Below are 23,346 nucleotides of genomic sequence, written 5' to 3' on the forward strand. Positions count from 1 at the left end.
TGCATTATAGACAGGCTTCTATAATACACAATTATTTTCTACTTTTCTCTCTCTTTCCTTCTCTCTCTCGTTCTCCCTCTACCCACTCATAAAGCTTTGTTTGTGATTTTTCTCATCATTCTTCAGGACAGCACCAGTGAGCTCATCTTCTTTACAGAAATGTATCTGCCCCCCCTCCCTCTCTTATTTATCTCCAAAGAGACAGAAAACCGCCTTGCATTCACCTTTTTTGCCAAAACTACTTTCTAAAGATGCGGTTACCTCATTTACACACAATCTATGTCGACAAGACGCGATCAGCAAGAGCAATTTGTGTTTTTGACGGATTGGATTTTTCATGCTCTCGTCGTCACGCTTCTTTGTGTTGTTAACTGCTGCCCCCTAGTGGTGACTGGTCAACATTACGCAGCAAAATATAAAAAAAGCCTTAGTTTCTCATCGCTATGAAGGATAAATATTACTTCTAGATATGTAACGTGTTGCTATGGTGATGGGCTCACGGTCCTCTTTACCGAGAAACGAAGATGATTCGGAGGACAGCAGCGTAAAGGAATGCGGAGCCGATGACATTGTAGGCTACTGAGAGCGGCGGACTGTTACCATAGAAATAGCGGTTCGTTACACCCCTGAAGCGCGCACACGCGAAGTGTGAACGCTTATTTTTATCAATGAAACAACAGGTTCCGCGTGAGAAAGAGGGAGGAAAGATGTACCAAAATGATGACGAGCGAGGAAGGGGTAAAACGGGTTCAACAAAACATAAAAGAAAAGAAAGCTGTTTTGAATGTAAGAAAAATTTAAAGGGATACTCACCTAAAAATAAAAACTCATCGTTTCACCGAATGGTCGCTGAAGATTTCAAGTCGCAAAATCACAATAAAAATAAGCTAGTCTAATTACAAGTCTTCTGAAGTCATACAGATTTGAGGTGCAGGTCGTTATTCACTCATATCAATAGACCTTATTCACAGCAGCGCCATCTTTTCTTTTTAACTGTAATACAAGCGAGGCTGTGGAGGATAGACATCTCTTCAGTGTGCTGTACAGTTATTAAATGAGTTTTTGAAATGTTCTGCTGACAAAACACTTCAAAATATCTTAAATTTCAGTAGACAAAAAAAAAAAAAAAAAAAAACTCCAGACAAGCTGTGGAAAATTATAGCCTAGTGATCTGGGAGCTTTATACAGCAGATGCCATTGAAAACACAGTGCGTCTATCCCTCACAGCCTCGCTTTCATACCTGTCATGGCGCTGCTCTGAATAAGGTCCATTGAATCAATTGGTTCACTAAAACGTTTCGCATCTGACTGATACGAACGCTTGAATAGTACATTTCATATTCAATCTTTGTCATTTTGTTAAAAATCTTTGTTACTACAGGTACTATTTTTATAATATTGAAGTTGTTCTGAGATTTTTTTTTTTTTTTTTTTTGTCCATACAAAAAAACAAAAACAAAAAAAAACAGTTTTTCCATCTTTAAAGTTTAGAAACTACATAAGTTGTTACAATTTTAATGATCCTGTTGTTCTGACATGTTTTTTTTTTTTTTTTTTTTAGGTAATATTAGATGCTTTTGCAAAAACTACATACAGTATGTAACTACAAAAGGATTTGAAAAACATGGTTTAAAAAGTTTTGGGAGTATAGGACTGCTGACACCACTTGACATGCTGTCACCTGCCAAACACACAAATAAATAAATAAAGAGAGAAGCTGAAGCTCAAGAGAATTGTCACTATTTTGACATTTTGATTCCTACTTTCTACAAAATCCATAGCTTTATACTGTTCTCCACAACCATTTTAGCTGCCCTTAATGTTAGACATGACAAATCAGTGTCAAAACCAAAACTTGTTGGATTGTAGCTAGCATTGTAGGGCTGTGGCATCTCCAAAGCACATTCGTTCAGTGTTCAAACACAGCCGAACACATGGGCACAGGCACTCATTTTGAAAGCATTGTTATTAACAGCTGTTGTTCACAGCTTGTCAAAGGAACAGTAACAGATTGTACTTTTGATTGTACACAACAGAATGTGCATTTCATACATTGACATTAATCCAGTTTAAGGATTAAAATCTTATGTGCTCGCAAAAGTGAATATGCAATGACTCGGATGACAAAGGCAGCAGAAAAAGAGGTAGTTAAAAGCTTGATTTCTTTAATGCAAGAATCATTATTGTACATTAACAATTCAATGGTCTCTGCACAGCTTTTTTTTTTTTTTTTTTTTTTTTTTACAATATGTACCACAAGTCTATGTCAGCACCTACAGGTATTTACATTACATAATGTTACACTGGAGACAAAGGTGCTGGGGAAGAGTGACGAAAGAGGATGACTGAAAAAAAAAGATGGATGCTCAGGAAGAATGAAGGGAAATTATTGAAGAAAAATAAGTGATTGAGAGATGTGCATGACAGCGGAAGTATGGCTATCACAGCACTTGTGCCTGCTGCTAGAGCAGAATTAAGAGAAGGCAAAAAAATCATGAATAACATTGTCAATAACATTAAAATAAAACATTTGTTGCTTTTCAAAGCCGCAGCGTGGTAACTGAAAGCTGGGGCAGTGACAGGTGCTGGAGGAAGAGGCAGGTACCACACACACGCACAAACACTCTTAACACAAAACCCATCAGTCGTTCACTCACACACATCAAGTACTTGTATACACAGTCATACAGACATTGCTCATTATGTTGCGAACATGCACACAAAAATGTTGTTCTTGCGTTCGATAACCTCTCAGTTCAGCCGTAACACAGCCATACACGCACACAATCAACTCACACAGCAATATAGTGAATGAGAGTTGTGTGTTTGTCGACAGGATCCTATGGAAGGGCACTTAGGCCTCTGCACTGAACACCGTCCCCCGTCCCCCACCGATGACCTCAACTGGGCTCTGTAGACCAATCAGAGAATGTGCTGGGCTGTGGTGAGCACTGTTATTGGCTGCTTTTATTTCCTGGTCTGAATAAAGATGGGAGGATGACTGAGGAGTGGCATTTTTTTCGCTGTTGTTGTCGTTGTTGTTTTCTTTTTCTTAAGAGCTCAGATCATCCTATTGCGTTTGTGAGTGGGCGAGTCTGTTATGACATCATTGCACTGGGCGGAGCTTCGTTTCCGAGTTCCGTTGTCGAGGTGGAGCGCCATCTCTTCAGCAATGAAAGTGTTGAGGTCCACGTCGTGGAGGCCGTTTCTGCGGCGGCTGGGGGCGGAGCTAGCGCTCAGGTGTGTAGGTGAACCCGGGGCTCCAGAGCGCATACTGATACTCGCCATGGCTCCGCTCAGACCTGTAACACACACACAGGTAGGAAAACATATGAAATATAAATGCCTGAAATATACTTTTTCCATCAACACAAAAAAAAAAAAAAAAAAAAAAAAAAAAAGGCAAAACCTTCAGGGACATTTTGCAGTACTATTTCTGTGAGAGAAAAGAAATTCAATTTTAACGGTACCAGTGGCCATAGAGCAAACTGGAGTGGAAGTGTACAACTCAAACTGCCCAAAGCAAGGGAGCACTTTATATTATACGCTTCAAAGAATGTCATAAGATACATTTCTGTACTGTACAATGCAAACGGTTTTTTTTTTGCCTGAAAATAACTTGCATTACATCTGTGTTTAGATGGATAGATGCATTATAAATCTAAGCACTGTCGTCAGGCAACACTCACCATGCAGAGCAATGGCCTCCCTGAAAGGCTGCAGGTCTGTTTCTACAGATGAACTCGTCTCCGAGGACGTGGGTCGGCTTGGTGACACCATTGCAAGTCTTGGTGGAGCCCTGGAGCTACGTGGCGGTGGGGCTTTACCACAGAGAAAGCTGATAAGATCCTCACGCCGAATAGTCCGCCTCCTTTTCTTCACCCACGCCAGGACATCTTTGTTTCGTCTCTGATGACCGATCTGAATACCCAGCTCATAACTCCGCTGATGGGCATCAACACTCTCTGGAAGATGGCAAAAAAAAAAAGCATGAGCATTTCTGTATGTATGTGAGGAATCAGCCCAGCTGCATCAATGTCTCGTGGTGATTTGTCAGTCTCATTTAACAATCTGATATCAAAAGCTCATCAAGCAGAGAGTAAGTATTTGATGTGAAGGAGAAACTGAACAGCAGGTGAATTATTGGTAATGATTACAATAAGAAGCTTTTAATAATGTAATTATGTAAACGTTACATTAACTTCCAAAGCAATTGCATAACACCATACGTTTTCGTTCTTCCAGAACAGCAGCATCATCTCTCCTCAGGAACGGCAGCCACTGTTCTTCAATCTATTATTTTCAATCCATAATAGGCAACAAATAAACTGCCTCAACCAAAACTGGCAGGCATGAAGATTTGTTTCAATAGACAGGGTTTCCATCGCCAGGCAGGAATCAGACTGAAATGAATTTTACGCTTACAAAACCTTGAGATGAGGTGCATGAAATGATTCAAGAGATGATTAAATCTCACCGAGGAGTTTATAAAGAAAAATGGGAGGTTTTAGAAAATACACTTGGACTTTGCAATTTCTGGTTCAGTCAAAGTTCACAATGTGAAATTGCACACTGAACTTTTGATAGATAAAAAAAAAGAACATGTAAAGGCGGTGATCAAACTTGAACTGACCACATCCTATATTTGAAAACTTCAAACTATAGCCATCTTGCTAATTAGTTGATATATGTGATCTGGGGCCGTACTCACAAAGAATTTTAAGGCTAAAAGTAGCTCCTAACTGGCGAATTTAGGAGCAACTCCTAAAAATAAAGGGCGTGTCACTCCTAACTTTAGGACTCCTAATTTTTTTCACTAAGAGTAATTCACGAAGCATTTTAGCCCTAAAAGTAGCACCTAAGCCTGGGACAGCTTAAAAGAATTAGAGAGGACTCCTAACTCACTAAGACCTATTCACAAACCGCTTTTTGTGGCATTTCATGTTGCGATGTTTTGAAATGCGTATGCGGCGGCTACAGGAGCTTCCAATCGCGAGGGAACAATTTTGCATTGTAGGCATAACTAGGGATGCAATAACGCCACCAACAACAACCAAAACTAGGCTACTCATTGCATGTAAACTAATTGTAACGTTTCATTGTGAATCAAATTAAAATGTTCTTCTCTTTGCAAATGTAGGCAGAGGCATATAGTGACAGATTAATTCAATAATGTTGCAAAGATATTGCATCAATCCATATGTTTCATTAGGCTATAGGCTATTTGTTTAGCCTTACTCTTTATTCATTTAGGCTATTTATTCAGTTATTCATCATCTTCCGTCCTTCGCACTACTTGTGTAGCGCACGCATTCTCAGACCTGTCACTCATCATCGTAGGGGAGGTGTTAGGAATCATTCCCGTGTTACAATCATCAGCCAATCAAGGTGGTCACTTCAGTCAAGCTCGTGCATGAGTAATGACGTCATCCATAGCAACGAAGACTCACTCTTAGTTTAGGAGTTGTCATTTTTCTTTACTAAGAGTAGGTCTGAAAGGCGTTGTGAATAACTTTTAAGAGAAAACTCCTAGCTAAAATCTTTTAGTGCGATTTAGGAGTACTCCTAGTGGTAAGATAAAATGCTTTGTGAATACGGCCCCAGATCTCCAGTAAATTGAACACACAAACACCTCCCTGTTCCTGACAGCTCCTAATGACGTGACTCAAATCATCCACATGACACATCTGACATCCTCCCCACCTCATCATCTCTCATTACCCCAACTAAAGACTAACTTCTGAATGATGACTCAAGTTTCACTAGCAGACTCATGGCCATGGTGGGTCTCATAACTGCAGTCTCATACACAACTACTTTAGGGCTGTGAATCACATTTCCACAATTACAATCAGACAGATTCTAGGAAGAGGAGTAAACCCATATGATTTTAATAACTGCTGTCAGCCATATTGTTTCTAGTCTCAAACATATGAACAACCAATTATTTTTATGTCAAGTAACCATTTATATAGCGCTTTTAACTATACAGATTGTTTCAAAGCAGCTTTACAGTGATAATAGGAAATTAAAGCAACAGATTGTTTTGGCTTTATGGCAGCTCTAGAATAGAATGAAGTTATTGTCCAGCTAAAGTTAGTTTTGACTGATTCACTTAGCTATTAACTTAACACGACACCGTTCTAACAGAAAAACCTTAGCGCACAATTTGCACAAAACAGTGCCTGATGGCTCGAGAACACAAACCTTGAAATAGGTTCCAAGGTGCAAGCCATAAAACATTTAGAAAAAAAGGTTATCTATGCGCAAACTTCAAAAACGCAAACCTGTGAAAACGCTGACAGCGTGCACATGCGTATTACACGTTAAGTCTATACAGGTATGCGCGTTTGAATATATATGCGCGCAGGCGTGTAGTCTTACTTTACAAACTGACCTCAACTAATTACTTGTCTGGCCTTAATTTATAATAAAGCGTAAATAATGTGCAGGCAGGAGTTATCCAGTAAAAATTTGGATTCTTCTAGCCCTATTCGGACGGTAATTGTTTCTCATGTGGATGTCTGTAAAAATAAATTTGCATGGAACGTGCATTCGGATGACATTTATTAAAGGTGGAGGAGCGAGTTTTGTGATCCTACGAACCCGGAAACGCGCTAATATCCTATTTATTATTTGACCTCAAGATAGATGCGCTGTAGTTAAAATGATTTTCTGTATTGTATTTTATCTCAAAATGATGGGTCATTTTAAAAATGTGGAAATTAGCAGAAATAAGTTAATACAGCCTATTATTTACATGAGGTAAACAAAGCTGCTAGGTTTATATTTTTAATATATAATTGCTGCCATAATAACGGCCCATTTCAACTGTTTACGTGCTTTTCTTCTCTTTCTCTTTTAAGCGGTAATATGAAATATTGTTTTTCCAGCATTTCAGTAATAAAAGTGTAGACTACATCTTTAAAATGCATCCCAAAGCGCAACAGTTATCGTACGGTATTTCTTCTTATAAACTCAGTGATGTGGATTCAGGCGGCAATTAAATTACCACATGATCTTGGTGTTTGTCAAAAAACAGTAGGTAATTCAACCAGGGATTTTTACACGGGTGGTGGGAGGAAAAACTCGGACTTTCTGCATTCGGATGGCAATAAAATCAGACCAGCCCCTGTAAATAACTTGCGTCCCCATGACAAATAATTACAGTTTGAATAGGGCTAATGACCGTAAAAACAGCAGATTGCAAAAAGCATCTTATTTGTGCTATGAATGAGACATTGAATTTCTAACTTGACCAATTTATTAGAAAGGTAATTCACAGCCAAACCCTTTCATCCTCTTTCTATCTTTGTTGTAAACGAGATTGACTTACATAAACTGAGCGAACAACATCTTGTTCACTCAGTCAGCAGCTGCTCAATCATGAAATAAGTGCTTCGTCTGTTCAGTGTCATTCCAGATCATTTATAACACAAACAAGATGCTTTTTGCCACCTACTGAAACAAGTGTAACTTAAGTGAATTTTTTTTTTCTTTCAATTTACTCAACACACTGACTCTGTGAAGGGGACATTTTGTTCAGAATGCCAACCAATGACATTCCTCTTTACACTCTGGACTTAAATGCTATTGGTTTGTGCTATAGTTTTTCTTTGGAATTAATTATTTTAGTTTCACAGACAGGACGTAAGCCTAAAGTCCCAGAATAAAATGCACGTTTGAGCTATTTTAACTGAAAGCAACTTGCACTGACATATCTTAAAATATGTCAGTGCCATTTTTTTGTCAAGATACACACCAGTAATGTTTTTTTTCTTAAGAACATTTATGTAGTCATTCAACAGATTCATTTAAAAGCAGGGATTTGTTGAAACAAAACAATACTAATGCAGTAAATTCCAATCAACTGTAGTTCACATACAAAAGCCCATAGTATACCTCATTTTGGATGTGAACACGTAGTGCACTTCATCCTTGTCCAGTGTCTGTGCCATTTCTCTCTAGAAGGTAGGACCAAAAAATGTCTTTGTACTCTTTTAAAACTACAGTTGCAGGTATCCTTTAAAGTCACCAAAAAAAAAAATCTAAATAGACAATTCTTATTTTTTTATGGAATATTGCAGTATTTATAATAAATTATTTTTCTATGCACACATTATTCATGTGCCATTGTAATCTTTAATGAAAATAACTTCCCCTCCCACTTGCAGCGACATCTCTTCTTTGATGACGGGACAACCTGTCACTCACATGACATCACAGCAATAGCAAACATTCATGTTCGAGAAGCCATTTTACTCGCAGATACATCACAATAGGGAAGAAAAGACTATCACAATTTCCATTTTATGCTGACTTTAATCCCCACAAACAAGCACTTGTCAACTTTGTTGATGCCGTCTCCAGTAGTTTGTTGTTCCATCTCCTCTGTTTCTTTTTGACTAAAAAATGAAATGTCCACAAGGTGGCAACACTACACTGGACCAATTTAATTAGTGCAAAAAATTCAAGGTGCATTGCGAGCTGAGTGTACAGATTACGCATGTTAAGGAAAATCTGTCTGTACATGCGTTCAGTATGCCTATCTACATGTGTACAGTAAGCACACACTATGCTAATGAGACTATTTCACACACACTGTACACACACACACACTCTGGCATATGCATAAAAACCGAAGTATGCATTAGGCTGTAGTCGTGTAAAATGCAAAACTGTTCATGAAAGGTTTCTCAACTTACCTTTGTATAGGTTAGTGACGGCAGTTGCAGCATTTTGAAAGGGAACCCACAAAGAACGCCCCTGTTGTTGACATACTCTATCTGAGGGAGTGATCAAGACAGGACAGGAAATGTTTACGTTGCAAGTGGAGAAGATACATCATTTCCCATTCATATAAGACATATTTACCCACTGTTTAAAAAAAACCCAAGACAACTACACCACCATCAGATTCACATTTAGCACCTTTACAGCACTGACTATGTGTCATGATGAGATAGTGAGCTGCCTACTTAAACAGCACTTTTGGGCACCATAAGCACGCTTGGAATGTTCTAAAAGCGTGTATGATGACCATAAGTGGGGTCTACATAAGCAGCTCTTATGTTTTTAGACACAGCCATTAATTAGACGACGTCTAAATTTGATATGTAGCAAGTGGACTCTACGCCATTTTGTTGTGTAGCTTTAGTTTATCTTATTGTACCGTGTTGTCCAAATCAGAACTTTGTGTATGAAAGCATGGTGTGCTGTATATGTAAACCAGCGTTATAGTGTTTCATTGATTTAATAACCGATATCAAGAAAAACAACACAGCCCTGAAACAATAACGCACAATCTTTGAACTTAGCCTGCTAATCCTGCCTTCGCCATTTTGTTTCGCATATTATTATTGTTGTTCAATTTTTTTACACGTTTTCATCCGTTCATCACAGTTTGTATTCCTAGATCTTTTCGTCTACATTTATGGCGTTTGAGTTCATAACAGATGAGATTTCGATCACAAATCGTTATTTTCATCAGATGAACTCCTCCCTGCACTTCGCCATTTTGTTTCGCTGATAGACAACCAGCTGGGTGAAGCTTTAAATATATTTTAAAAAATTCACAAAACACGTTTAAATGTACTGTGCCTAGTTTTAATAATAAATAAAGACGGACAATAGATGACATTTCCTTACAGAAACTGATTTGTGTGTCAGTTTACGTTGCTCGTCTGCCACTTAGCATCAATGCTAATCTGTAAACGCCACCGGCCTTCAAACCAGCCAAACAAAAGGCGAAATTATACTAATTAAGCACTAAATGTGTGTATTTCATTATAAAATAACCCCTCGACGTCTTAATTAGATCTTGTTAGATTTAATTTGGTGGCTATCCGTTGAGTTTATGAGTTAGTCTCCTTTGTTTGCCAGTGTCAGAGTTAGCTGGCTAGCTCTCGGTGAGTTTTTATTATACATTTCGCACCTTTATACAGTTGAGCGACGGCAGTGGCTGAGTTCTGGAAGAGATGCCAAAGTTTTTGTTGGCTCTGCTCGGTCTCCTCCTCGCTCGGTTCCTCCTGCTCGGCCTCGGCTAGGCACTGCCGCTCCCATTTGGAGAACCAGTGCTCGGGTCCGTGTTCCTGGATCTCCGCTTCCCCCTCCTCCTTCTTCTCCTCCATGGCCACGAAAAAAACACTAAAACCGCTGCTGTAATGATCTAACGTTCGCTTAAACAACTCTCCGCGGCGATTAAACCCGGACGTAGTCGTTTGTCGTCGGCGGCGGCCTCATCGACAGCTGTTAGTTTACGTCTGCATAGCGAACGGTGCTTGCACTTCTCCGCCACACAGTCGATGAAAACAACTTAACGTTGCCGACACACAAACCCCGCCCTCTCGAGTCGGCCTCGACGCTCATTGGCTACAGGCACACAGGGCGTGGCTTGGCGTCAACGGCTCAACTGTTTATTAGATGCACCAACTGTCTGTCATATGTCACGGAGTGACAATGAACGATGACACCGCCCATGTTTATGTGCCACACCGAACACTTGAGCCTCAACTCAAGTACACTGAGTAGGAACGCGAGATTGCGCAAGCCCATAATGAGTCGCTATTCATGCTTTCCAAGGTCTTTTCCTGTTTCTCTTCTGTTCATTACAGTAGGAGACTGTTAAACAAAGAGAGGGATTTTTGAATAAATATAGCCTGTTGTGATTATCTTCTTTGGCCTACAGAGGGCGCCATTATACAAGTACACGAATGCATCTTTCGTGCTCAAACCCATTTGAAACCATCTTAAAGTCATTGACTGTTGTCACAAGACATCACAGGTAAGAAACTAATTTAAAAGGAAAATACATTTTCACGGTGGCATATTTAAAAACACCTCTCTTTTTATATGCATATAATATATTGTACATTTCGACAAAATATAAAAAATAGGGCTGTCGCGATTAATCGCATCCAAAATAAAAGTTTGTTTTTACATAATAATGTAAATGCATGTGTGTGTATTTATATATAGAAAATAATTATACTCCATACACACACATATATTATGTAAACACAAACTTTTATTTTGGATGCGATTAATCGCGATTAATCGTTTGACAGCCCTAAAAAAAAAAATCTGTTGTGTACAACAGGTATTTCAGCAAAGTTTTTATCATGTTTATAATTTAGCGGCCTTAGAAACTTGCGTGTCACACACAATACAGTAGGCTTTATAAGGTTATATGAAACTCAGCAAGCTATATTGAACTGATCTTATTTCTTATAGACCCAATGATGTTTTAAAAAAGGACATTAAAGGAGGTTTCGATTAAACTTCACAAAAAGTATAAGCATGTAGACAGTCAAATTTTTATGTTGCCACAAAACCAATAACATTAAAATTAGTGACATTTTCCCTCTTATTGGTAATATTTAATGTTTATACATTTAGGGCTGTCAAAAGATTAATCGCGATTAATCGCATCCAAAATAAAAGTTTGTGTTTGCATAATATATGTGTGTGTACTGTGTATAAGTATTTTGTATATATAAATACACACACATGCTTGTATATATTTAAGAAAAATGTTGATTGTTGTATAATTTATATATATATAAAAATTATATTTATATATAATATAAATTATATATAAATATATACTGTATATGTATGCAAATATTTCTTAAATATATACAAGCATGTGTGTGTATTTATATATACAAAATACTTATACACAGTACACACACATATATTATGCAAACACAAACTTTTATTTTGGATGCGATTAATCGCGATTAATCTTTTGACAGCCCTACATTTAACACATTCTGATGTTAGAGATTGTTTGGTAACATCCTTAAGGAGTGATGTTCATATTTTAATAGAAGAAAATCACCTTGACCCCAAAATAAAAGTAAGATAAAACAAGATAACATAAAGGGGAAGGGCAGAGTGATTTAACATGCTTGCACGTTCAAGAGAAGTTGTATAATATATGGCATGTCACATAATTCATCTTCATATGAAAAGTGAAAAGTTAGAGTCTTATCAACTTTGTATGTTGTTTCCTAAGTGCTGGTGTTACATAGCAGGAGGTGTAACACAGAAACTGGGCATGTGAGGACTTTGACAGGAGACGTGCAGTGACCCCAGGTTAACGTCTGGAGGAGAGTCCTGAAAAGGTGGGCTGGCTGTAGACTCTTGAATACTCATTCCACCTGGAAGCTTGTCACTTTCTCTCTCCTCTGCCTCATGCTCTCCAGCTCCATGGAAGTGTGTGAGATAAAAATGTTGCCTGCTTGGGAGAGCGATGGCTCAAAGGTGTCTGTAAAAGTGCCAGGTCCAACTCTGACATACCAGAATATTCAGTACTGCATTAGAGAAAACCGTGGACTGTGCCGCAAGAGAGGACCTGAGAGAGACATCCTAAAAAATGTCAGGTTAGTGTCTGTGTGTGTGAGTCTCTAAATGCTGTAGAAGCAGTTCAATCAGATTGTCTTATTCACTAGACGTTTACATGCTTCATAAGATTTACATCTCGCATTGACCATATTCAGCAAAACATACTGCTGTGCCGTCAAACATTATTGCAGATCATTTTGATACAGATAACAGTTATCTTTAATCTGTGTGCTCCAGAGCTATTTGATATGCATATCAGTGTCTTTCTGTGTTTAAATGTTTTTATATCTGCTAAATAAATTGTTCTTGACCTAATGCTATTGAAAATATCATCTAAAGTTTGTCCAGAGTTCAGATGTTTAGAGATTAGAATGAAAAAGAAGTCCTAAAATTGTAATTCTTCAGTTTTTTGTGTGTTAATGTGTTCGTGTTTCATTTTTTGTGTTATTTGCAGCAATCAGTTGCTTGCTTTGGTTGAGGAACTGTGATGGTTGTTTTCTATGTCACAACACAAGAAATATAACCAATTATTTAATCGTTTTTGTATTATTTATTTTTATAAATAATACTTTATATTAATTGCAATAAAAATGTCACATTTTTAATGATAATATATCGTCAATACTAGATATATAGATTGCTCTTTTGTTATATAATGAAATCAGATCACCAAAAATGTGCCTCGCGCATTAACGTTTAAATTAACTGTTAAATTAAAAAGTGACTTTGTAAAGTCAAAAACATATTTAATATGATAAATTATACACTATTGTTCAAAATTTGGAAATTGGTAAGTTTTTGTTGGTTTTTGAAAGTCCCTTATGCTCACTAAGGCAGCATTTATTTCATCAAAAATACAGTAAAAAATAAATAAATAAACCCCAAAAATAACTTTTTTCTAATTTATTATATTTTATAATGTAATTTATTCCTGTGATGGAAAAGCTGAATTTTCAGCATCATTACTCCAGTATTCAGTGTCACATGATCCTTCAGAAATCATTCAAATATGGTTATTATTATCAATGTTGAAAACAGTTGTGCTGCTTGATATTGATATTATTGTTACATTTGTTTATTGATGAATAGAAAGTTCAAAAGAATAGCATTTATTTGAAATAAAAATCTGTTTTGTTGTCTATTTTGATCTATTTAATGCATCCTTGCTGAATGAAAGTATTCATTTCTTTCAACTTAGAACGCTAGTCTAGTGTATATGAAAAATATAAAGCGAATTTTACATTGGTGAAACCTAATGATTCAAGCATATTACAAATATTTTTGACTTAATTTAGATGTTGCCACATGAATCATATTTTTAGGTTATTTGATAAACATATTTACAGTGCACATATAAGACTGTTTTGCTATTTCCTGTTTTAGTGGAATCATGAAAACGGGACTGAATGCAATCATGGGAGCAACAGGAAGCGGCAAAACATCGTAAGATGCTCGGAATCATCATCAGACTATAGTTACAACTGACAACTACGTACAATTTCTAACCTTTATTTTTTGTGTGAAGGCTGTTAGATGTGATCGCTGGCAGGAAGGATCCTCGTGGTTTGCGTACAGGTCAAGTTCTTGTTGACAACAAGGTTGTGACCACTGACCTCCGTCTCATGTCTGCCTATGTCGTACAGGTGAGAATGCACAACTTTACAGTTGTTAGTATGTCCTCTCATGAGGATACAGGAGGAATCTGCTGTGTTGTGTGACACATGTAAATGTTAATGCAATATTATGTGATAGAATTATTTTTGTCTCCTGTTCTGGAATCTTTTGCATGTATTTAATCGGTTTAATTTCCTGCATTTTCTTTGCTTGTCTGTCTGTTTGTCTCTCCCCTTCTGTAGGATGATGTCCTGATGGGAACTCTGACTGTGCGGGAGAATCTTTTATTCTCTGGAAATCTGCGGTTGCCAAGGAAACAGTATTCCACTGCTGATAAGGAAAAAAAAGTGGAGAGCATCATTCAGGAGCTTGGATTGGAGGACTGTGCAAACACCAAGGTTGGTCACAAATGCGATTGCCAGATTTATTCATTTAGATGTGTGGTGCATACACTCAAAAATGTAACTGTCCTGAGATTGCAAAGGGGAAAAAAACCCTTGCTAAAAAGATACAAATTATTAATTAATTGGGAATAATCTTTTATTTGTTTTTAATTTTATTTTGTTTGTTTTTTTGTCTTAAAATGGAAAAAAAATGTAGTGAAATAATGAAGTTTTGTTTTAAAATATTATTAATATTTGGAAACTGCCTGTTGAGGAAATCAAGGTCACAAAAATCTTTTAGGGGCGTTTACACGACACTGTTTTCAGATTAAAACGGAAATTTTTTTATAAGTTTTGGCTGATTATTTATAAGACAACAGCGTTTTGGGGCCTGAAAACGCAAACTTTTAAAAACGGGTTACAAAGTCAAGTTTAAAAAAACTAAAAAGTTACTATATTGTCTCCGTGTAAACTACAAAAACGCAAATTTGTGAAAATCATGCACATGCGTATTACATGTTCAGTTTATAGGCACGTAGTGTTTCTTTACAAAGTGACATTGCCAACTACTGGCCTGGCAGCAGAAAACAGTGTTTAGTCGTTTTGGCGGGTCCGTGTGAACAGGGATCGTTTTGACAATGTTGTTTTCTGTACGTGAAAAACGCCAAGGACAAATGTTTCCATTTTTAGTACGTCGTTGTCATGTAAACATGCCAATAGAGAGATCTTTTGTTCATGCAAAGTTCATGCTTCAAATGGTGTTCAATTGAAAATACTTTTGCCTTAAAAAATTAAACGTGTTAAATGTTATTTAAATATATTAAATAGAGAATATCTTTCTTCCAGATTGGGACAGAGTTCATAAGAGGTGTATCGGGAGGAGAAAGAAAGCGCTGTAGCATTGGTATGGAGCTCATTACATCTCCTAGTCTTCTGTTCCTGGATGAGCCGACCACAGGCCTCGACTCCAATACAGCTAACAGCATCATTTCCCTCTTGCACAGGTACAGACTTGTGCCTTATTTAACAACACTTCATCACCTGGTGTATTATGTACTTCTAACTTAACCTCTTCTTGTTTTAAAACCAGATGATCTCGAAATGTTTACGTTCATGTCATTTTATCTTATCTCTGCAACTCCCCTCTTTCTCTCTTCTGGTCATTCAGGTTGTCACGGGGCGGTAGAACTATAATTTTCTCGATCCACCAGCCACGTTACTCAATCTTCAAGCTCTTTGATCATCTGACACTTCTCCATAAAGGAGAAACCGTTTATGCTGGCCCTGCCGGCAAAGCCATGGACTACTTCCAGAGTCTGGGTAAAATACCCACACATTTGATATGCTGGTCACATAAATATGAATTAAATGAAAATTTCATATCAGACCCATCCAACTCAACCAACTCCACGATTTTTGAACACTAAAATAGTAATACTTTGAAGGTATTCTTTGAAGTACCTTGGAGTACCATAATCTGTGATATATAAATATAGTAATCATACTATGGTATCAAAGTACCACAATATTGAAATCTATTGTTTTCAATGTATTTATTTATATTGTGCATGAAACAAGGAAGCATGAAATAATAAAAAGCAAAAAAGGTGCCAGAATTGAATAAAATCAAAACTGAAAAGGACAATTTTATCTTTCTGTATAATAATAAAAATAATTCATGCTCTAGTCTATTAGCCTTTTTGCTTGTGTATTAATATAAAACACTTCAATATTCATTTAGTGGTTAATATTTTCACTACAGTGCCTTTGCTATAATAGAAAAATAAGGTTACTCTTTATTTTAAGGTGTCTTTGTTACAGTGTAATTATACATTTAAGTACTGAGTGATAATAATTAAAGCATATACTTACTATAGGGTTAGGATTAGGGTTTGTTTTACGGTTAGTCGCATGTAATTATGCATAATTTATTACTATACTAACTACATGTAACGTGTAACATGGACACTGTAAAATAAAGTGTTACCAAAAAGAATACTTGCCATTCATATTTTCAAATATTATTAAATTCATCGTAAATATGGTCTCCTCTGTTGATCAGGTTATGAGTGTGAGGCTTTCAACAACCCTGCCGATTTCTTTCTGGACATAACAAATGGGGAGACCACTCCTTCAAGGCCAACAGGTAATACACAGACATGCAGATATGAGCACATACATGATTATGAAACTGAGGGGTCGACAAATGCAACTTATATAAGGTAATCAATGTTTTGTGGTATTGTTCAGTCACAGTTAAGTGGATTGAAAGTTTCTCTCTCTTCCTCAGAGAAGTCACTGGCTGAGCTTTACAGTGAGTCTCAGTACTGTGCTTCTGTCAAAGAGGAGTTGAAATGTATCACTGGACCATCAGATCCCTCATCTGAAGCCAAGAGCAAGGCACCATCCTATGTCACCTCATTTTTCTACCAGGTTCGTTTCATAAGAAAAAAGTCTTTAAGGCGTGTGTTTATAAGTAAATTTTTAACCAGTACATTACTTTGACCGACTGTTCAACTTTAGCTCATAGCTGTTATCAGGTCAGTTATGGGTGAAATAAACAGTGAGCCATAAACCTTGTCTTTTGCATGGTTGTAACATGAAGTCCACTGAAGGCAAGTTAGACTAAGGAACTAAAACTATGAGAAATTCAAAATAAAAGTCATGAAAATATAAACTTGAAATAAAACTACAAAACAGATGTGACAATGGTTTTATGTTTTTTCCAAGTATGTGTATGTGCATGCTTACTTGAACATGTGTATGTGGTTAAATGTGTGTGTTTGTATGTAGTTAAAAGTGGTATGTTGGAGGACAATGCTGAACGTTGTCAGGAATCCTCAGACCTCATATGCTCAGATGGCACTTAACATCTTCTGTGCTCTACTGATTGGACTCATCTACTACCAGATGCCTTTAACTCTTCCTGAAGCCTTACAGAACAGGTACTGTCATATCCATCCACCCATCATCCATCCATCCATCATCCATCCATCCACCCACCATCCACCCATCATCCATCCATCATCCATCCACCCATCATCCATCCATCATCCATCCATCCACCCACCATCCACCCATCATCCATCCATCATCCATCCACCCACCATCCACCCATCATCCATCCATCCATCCATCCACCCATCCATCCACCCATCATCCATCCACCCACCCACCCATCCACCCATCATCCATCCATCCATCCATCCACCCATAATCCATCCATCCATCCACCCATCATCCACCCATCCATCCACCCACCCACCCATCCACCCATCATCCATCCATCCACCCACCCATCCATCCACCCATCATCCATCCATCCATCCATCCACCCACCCATCATCCATCCATCCATCCATCCATCCAACCAAATATCCATCCATCCACCCACCCATCCATCATCCACCCACCCACCCACTCATCCATCCATCCATCATCCATCCTCCATCCATCCACCCATCCATCCATCCATCCAAACACCCACCCACCCATCATCCACCCACCCATCCATCCATCCGTCCATCCATCCACCCACCCATCCATCCATCCATCCATCCACCCACCCATCATCCATCCATCCATCCAACCAAATATCCATCCATCCATCCACCCATACATCTGTCCGTCTATCCATCCACCCATCCATCCATATATCCAACCATCCATCCATCCATCCATTCAACCAAATATCCATACACTCATCCATTCATACACTCATCCATCCATCCATCCATACATCATTACAGTTTAATTTCTCTGTGTTTGTGTGAGCAGGATTGGAGCGTTCTTCTTTCTCATCATCAACATGGTGTTTGGCAATCTATCAGCAGTTGAACTCTTCATTAATGAGCGAGCTATCTTTGTGTGAGTATGACATTATCATTTGTTCAAATCATAAATTGTGCTTATATTTGTACATTTTCAATGTTATTTTAGTGTTATTTATATACTATTATCGTATTTTTAATATTTTGAATTAGCTTTTATTTTTATATTTTATATTTTCAGTGTTAAGAGTTATTTTAATTTTAATTTAGTTTTAATTTATTTTTATTTTATTTTTAGTTTTATTTCAGTTAGTTACCAAGACAACATTTCAAATTTTCATTTGAAGATTTTTAAGTTTGCATTTTTCATCTAATATTTATATTTTATTTTTATTTCAGCTTTATTTAAATTAATGAAAATTATTTTTAATAGTTTAATAGATTTAGTTTTAGTTAACATAACAACACTGAAATGAATGTGTCCATATTATGTTTGTATTTATTAATATTTCCTTTCATTAAAGTGGTCATGACATGAGAAATCAAATTTGCCTTGATATTTTGACAAAAGGACTTTGTATCAATAAAACATCCTGCAAGTTTCATAGCTTAAGACATCTTCCTCATTATAAACAAAGCATTTATTTAATCAAGCTCCAAAAACACATCGTTTTGATATTGTGGGATCTGTGACGTCACACGGGCAAACATATGACTGCCTCCAGAGCAAGACATCGATGTGTAATTATACATGATCACACTATAGGCCCCGCCCACTGGCGTTCAGTCGACGTTTGCCTACACACCGATTATAATCACTGACTCTGTCTACACTGGATACAGTATACAGATGCGTGTTCAGTTTCTGACATATTTATCACACTTGAGTCTGTCGACAACAGGACAAATGTAAGAGTGAAACAACGTTCGCTTTGACACGTTCAGTTTAAACAGCTCGTTTGTATCTCTGTACAGACTTCAGAAGGATCCAGGCAGCGTCGGAAACAAGCGGATGGTTTAGTTTAATTAAATCCCGGAGTGTCAGAGGATTAAATGTTTGTTCAAAGCATTTTGTTTTGTAAATGAGGCACAGTGTAATGGAGAGTTTGCAAATAAACTTTAGTTGAAATATGAAGCAGTAAACTGTAGCCTATTGGATCTGACAGCAGCACAACACAAACTGTAAGAGAATGATTTCATAAAGCTTTGTCTGTAAAGGATGGCTTTATATGGGTAATGTTTTCAAAACACTTATGTGTTTTTTGGTGTGTAACATTATAAGTGAACTTCAAGGAACATAATAAAAATAAAAATAAACATGTCATGACCCCTTTAATTTTTCTTTTACAAAAAAAATAAGTGTGTTTTATGTGCATGGTTTAGGCATGAGAACTCTGGGGGATATTACCGTACATCTGTGTATTTCCTGTCCAAGGTCTTTGTGGATCTGCTACCAAATCGCATTGTACCGATTTTCATCTTCTCCAGCATTTCTTACTATATGATGGGTAAGCACACGTGTCACATGATATATTATTAGTATGCTAAACATCTGGCACATCATTAAAATGATCAGTAGCAAATACTGTGTACTAAATGAAACTTGAATATGCACAGTAAGTGTACATATATATTTGTCAACAGGGTTGAATCCAGCATTCACATCCTTCTTGTGCTTTGCGTTGACCATGTCTTTGGTCAGTCTGGCGGGAGTCAGCTTGGCTTTCCTGATCAGTGCCAGCGTGAGCTCATTCGCCATGGCCAACATCCTCATAGCCTTGCCCTTTGTCTTCATGATGGTCAGATTTCTAAACAAACACTTGCACAACACATATATTCTTGTTCTTTGTCATTCTTTCTTATTCCATCTGTCTTTCTCTCTCTTTGTTGCAGGTATTTGGAGGGTTCCTGGTAAATCTCAACTCAATGCTCAACTGGTTGTCCTGGCTCAAGTGGGCCAGTATCTTCAAATATGGACTAGATGTAAGGAGGAAGAGTAAAGACGTTCATTTTTTAATGCAAAAAGTGTTTTTGCAAGACATAACACATATTAAAAGAGTGTAGCACATGCTTTTTAAATGCATCGTCACACATTATCAGATTATATAAGCAGTGCTGATTATGCTCTGCTTGTGGGTTGTTCTTTTGTAGGCTGTGACGATAAATGAAATGAAAGGGCAGGTCTTCTACGGTGTCAACACTACGTAAGTTATTTATATTGTATAAAGATAAAGTGTAATGACAGTTCAGTGAAAGTTCACAGAATTGTATAACTGGGAAGTTAGACAACCTCTTGCACATCATGACTGGCTCAAAAGCTTGGGGTCAGAAGAAATTAATATTTTTATTAACCATTATTATTCATTAAATGATCAGAAGTGACAGTAATGACTTTTACATTGTTACAAAACAATTTTAATTAAAAATATAGCTGCAAGCCGCCATTATCGGGGCCAAGCAGAAGACGACAAGACATGACTGAAAGTGTCAGACCAACTGCAACAATGAGCAATTAAAGACATTTAAAGAGGATTTTAGGCGAAATGGCTGAAAATCATTTAAAAGTAACTTAAAATATGATTTAATGGATTATCACTTTCGACCAATATCCATCTCCAGACAGTGCCGACTAAAAGTTATGGATTTCGTGTCGATAGACGAAACCGTTTTCGTATAGCTCAGCAGCAAAGTTGAGGCATGATGCCAAAAGGACTGTATTCAGGCTTTATCTCTGCAATGCCTTGACATATTGATGCCTTCACTCTGACCACATCACATCAGTTTTGTAACTGCGCCACCTATTGGTCAAAAGTGATAATCAATTAAATCATATTTTTTATTACTGTTTATATGATTTTTCAGCCATTTCGCCTAAAATCCTCTTTAAATGTCTTTAATTGCTCATTGTTGCAGTTGGTCTGACACTTTCAGCCATGTCTTGTCGTCTTATACGGCTTGGCCCCGATAATGGCTGCTTGCAGCTATATTTTTAAATTGTAATAATATGTGACCCTGGATCACAAAACCAGTCACAAGTCGCACGGGTATATTTGTGGCAATAACCAACAATACATTGTATGGGTCAAAATTATAGATTTTTCTTTTATGCCAAACATCATTAGGATATTAAGTAAAGATCATGTTCCATGAAGATATTTGGTAAATTTCCTACCGTAAATATATAAAACATTTATTTTTGTGAGTGAATGCAGCACAATCACGTACATAAATGGACAACTTTAAAGGCGATTTTCTCAATGTTTAGATTTTTTTTGCACCCTCAGATTCCAGATTTCCAATTGTTGTTTCTCGGCCAAATATTGTCCTATCCTAACAAACCATGGCATCAATGGAAAGCATATTTATTCAGCTCTCAGATGATGTATAAATATCAATTTAAAAAAATTGACCCATGTGACTGGTTTTGTGGTCCAGGGTCACATATTGTATTTTTGATCAAATTATGCAGTCTTGGTGAGCATAAGGAACATCAATTCTAAAACATCTTACCAAACCCAAACTTTTGAAGTGTAGTGCATCTCAAAACACAATACTGGCATAAAGGGAAATCATTGCTTAATTAAATTTTTGATTGAGCAATTAAAATTGAAACTTTTTTTATAGTGACAACCAAACCTAGATATTTACATCTTCTGTTTGATCTCTTTCTCATGGTCAGACTAACTGGAGAGATGTATCTGAAATCTCAGGGGATCGACTACAGTATGTGGGGCTTCTGGCAGAACGAGGTGGCTCTTCTGGGAATTATACTGGTGTGTATGACATTTGCATACATACAGTTACGCAGGATCAACCGCTGGAAATAAAGAACATTCTCTTCATAACAGATTGACTCATACACACAATGTCATTTCATAAAATTCATATTTTTGTACACCAACTTCATTTTTGTTGCATGTAGATTATAAAATCTATAAACACTGTTGTCTATGTAAATTATATTTTAATTTAATAATTCATTTTGTCTTATCTGGGATGGACACTAATGCCTGTTTGTAAATATGAAATACTTTCTAATGTAAAAAACATGTTGTGCAACATATCTGTATTTGAAGTGCATTAGGCTATTTAAATGCTTTCCTGCCTAAATTAAATAGTAAAACAGTTTGTTAAAAGATGAGACAATGTTTCTCTAGCAAAATCACTGTATTTGTACAATTGGACTATTGACTCAAAACTTAGTTACTGAGATGTGACGTGTAAATATAAAAATATGAAGTTCTCAATTTTGTGTGCTCATGGAAATCATGTGTTGCAAAGAAAATATGGTCCTAGATTTTGTTCTGTATAACCAAAAAGTGATTTATACTTTAATTTTTCATTATGTTTTTATCCAAAAAGAAATCATGTAGCCTGTGAGTGAGTGACTGTGCATAAGTGAATGGATGTGAAGATTGTCTTGTTAGTAATAAGTCATTTCACCAGTAGGTGGCAGCACCGTTCTGAGTCATGACCTAATGTGACTTGCATTCTGCACGTTCCTCCCATATTGTATTTTATATGTCTATGGTCATTCCACGTCTTCTTGCACTGCCCTGATATTAATTATACACACACTACTGTATTTTTTGTAAGTAGTTAGTTTGAATTTTATCCATTAACTTAGTATTTTTAAATGTTGAATGAGTAACTGTTAAATGCACTATTCTGTTTGAGTGTATGGCTATTTGCGCACACACATAAGTCATACGCTTTTGTCAATTATATATTTTCATCTTCAAATGTATACTACCAGACCTCAAATCTAAATCTTAAAATCACAAATTTAAGTCATGTAATTTGTCCTCCAGTTGTTGCTGTAGTGTCCAAAACCCACAGAAAGCAGCTGCAGATATTTCTTTGTTATTGCCACATGGAATATTAACATCTGTTAGATATTAGTATCTCCTTGTGTGTGTGTGTGTGTGTGTGTGTGTGAGAGAGAGAGAGAGAGAGAGAGAGAGAGAGAGAGAGAGAGAGAGAGAGAGAGAGAGAGAGAGAGAGAGAGAGAGAGAGAGAGAGTGTGTGTGTGTGTGTGTCTGTGTGTGCAGTGCAGTCTTCTTGAGTTTCAAGAGCCACACTGTCAGCGTAAAAAATCTTGGAAAATCTCCAAGGTCGAGTTGGGGAGAATTCACTGGAAAATAGTTAAGGTACAGAGGTGCATAAGACAAAGAAGAAACAAAATCTACTCACATTTGCTTTAGAAAATGTAAAATTATTGTTACAAATAT

At 37.0% G+C, this 23,346-nt stretch overlaps 2 protein-coding genes across 4 annotated transcripts; one reads left to right on the forward strand and one right to left on the reverse strand.

The window, feature by feature from the left end:
* Positions 1-2,497: 2,497 nt before the first annotated feature.
* Positions 2,498-10,348, reverse strand: hapstr1b (HUWE1 associated protein modifying stress responses b). The gene is made up of 4 exons (XM_079896440.1): positions 9,935-10,348; positions 8,706-8,786; positions 3,690-3,965; positions 2,498-3,302 (listed from the first exon to the last, which is right to left on the reverse strand). The coding sequence occupies exons 1-4, from the start codon at positions 10,128-10,130 to the stop codon at positions 3,061-3,063; spliced, it is 795 nt and encodes a 264-aa protein (XP_079752566.1). The 5' UTR covers positions 10,131-10,348; the 3' UTR covers positions 2,498-3,060.
* On the forward strand, positions 8,805-22,908 carry abcg2b (ATP-binding cassette, sub-family G (WHITE), member 2b). 3 transcript variants are annotated; one of them, XM_079896396.1, is made up of 17 exons: positions 8,805-9,908; positions 12,020-12,128; positions 12,210-12,386; positions 13,732-13,791; positions 13,874-13,991; positions 14,205-14,360; positions 15,192-15,349; positions 15,514-15,665; positions 16,408-16,491; positions 16,636-16,778; positions 17,139-17,290; positions 18,123-18,212; positions 19,499-19,623; positions 19,760-19,914; positions 20,009-20,098; positions 20,267-20,319; positions 21,795-22,908. In XM_079896396.1, exons 3-17 carry the CDS (start codon positions 12,214-12,216, stop codon positions 21,940-21,942), a joined length of 1,857 nt encoding a protein of 618 aa, XP_079752522.1. In that variant the 5' UTR covers positions 8,805-9,908; positions 12,020-12,128; positions 12,210-12,213; the 3' UTR covers positions 21,943-22,908. The 3 variants fall into 3 exon arrangements, with proteins under 3 accessions (XP_079752522.1, XP_079752521.1, XP_079752520.1); XM_079896395.1 differs by lacking the exon at positions 8,805-9,908 and adding exons at positions 10,416-10,581; positions 10,688-10,783 and having other exon boundaries at positions 12,020-12,386; XM_079896394.1 differs by lacking the exon at positions 8,805-9,908 and adding an exon at positions 10,416-10,783 and having other exon boundaries at positions 12,020-12,386.
* Positions 22,909-23,346: the final 438 nt, after the last annotated feature.

This window comes from Squalius cephalus (genome assembly GCF_949319135.1).
Source record: "Squalius cephalus genome assembly, chromosome: 2".
Classification (NCBI taxonomy): domain Eukaryota; kingdom Metazoa; phylum Chordata; class Actinopteri; order Cypriniformes; family Leuciscidae; genus Squalius; species Squalius cephalus.

Coding starts and splice junctions, on each gene's coding strand:
- abcg2b (XM_079896394.1), top strand. CDS start 12,199: ATGCTCTCCAGCTCCATGGAAGTGTGTGAGATAAAAATGTTGCCTGCT. Junction 18,213..19,498: donor AATGAGCGAGCTATCTTTGT/GTGAGTATGACA, acceptor TGCATGGTTTAG/GCATGAGAACTCTGGGGGAT. Junction 20,099..20,266: donor TCTTCAAATATGGACTAGAT/GTAAGGAGGAAG, acceptor GTTCTTTTGTAG/GCTGTGACGATAAATGAAAT.
- hapstr1b (XM_079896440.1), bottom strand. CDS start 10,130: ATGGAGGAGAAGAAGGAGGAGGGGGAAGCGGAGATCCAGGAACACGGA. Junction 8,787..9,934: donor CGTCGCTCAACTGTATAAAG/GTGCGAAATGTA, acceptor TCACTCCCTCAG/ATAGAGTATGTCAACAACAG. Junction 3,966..8,705: donor CGTCACTAACCTATACAAAG/GTAAGTTGAGAA, acceptor GCCATCTTCCAG/AGAGTGTTGATGCCCATCAG.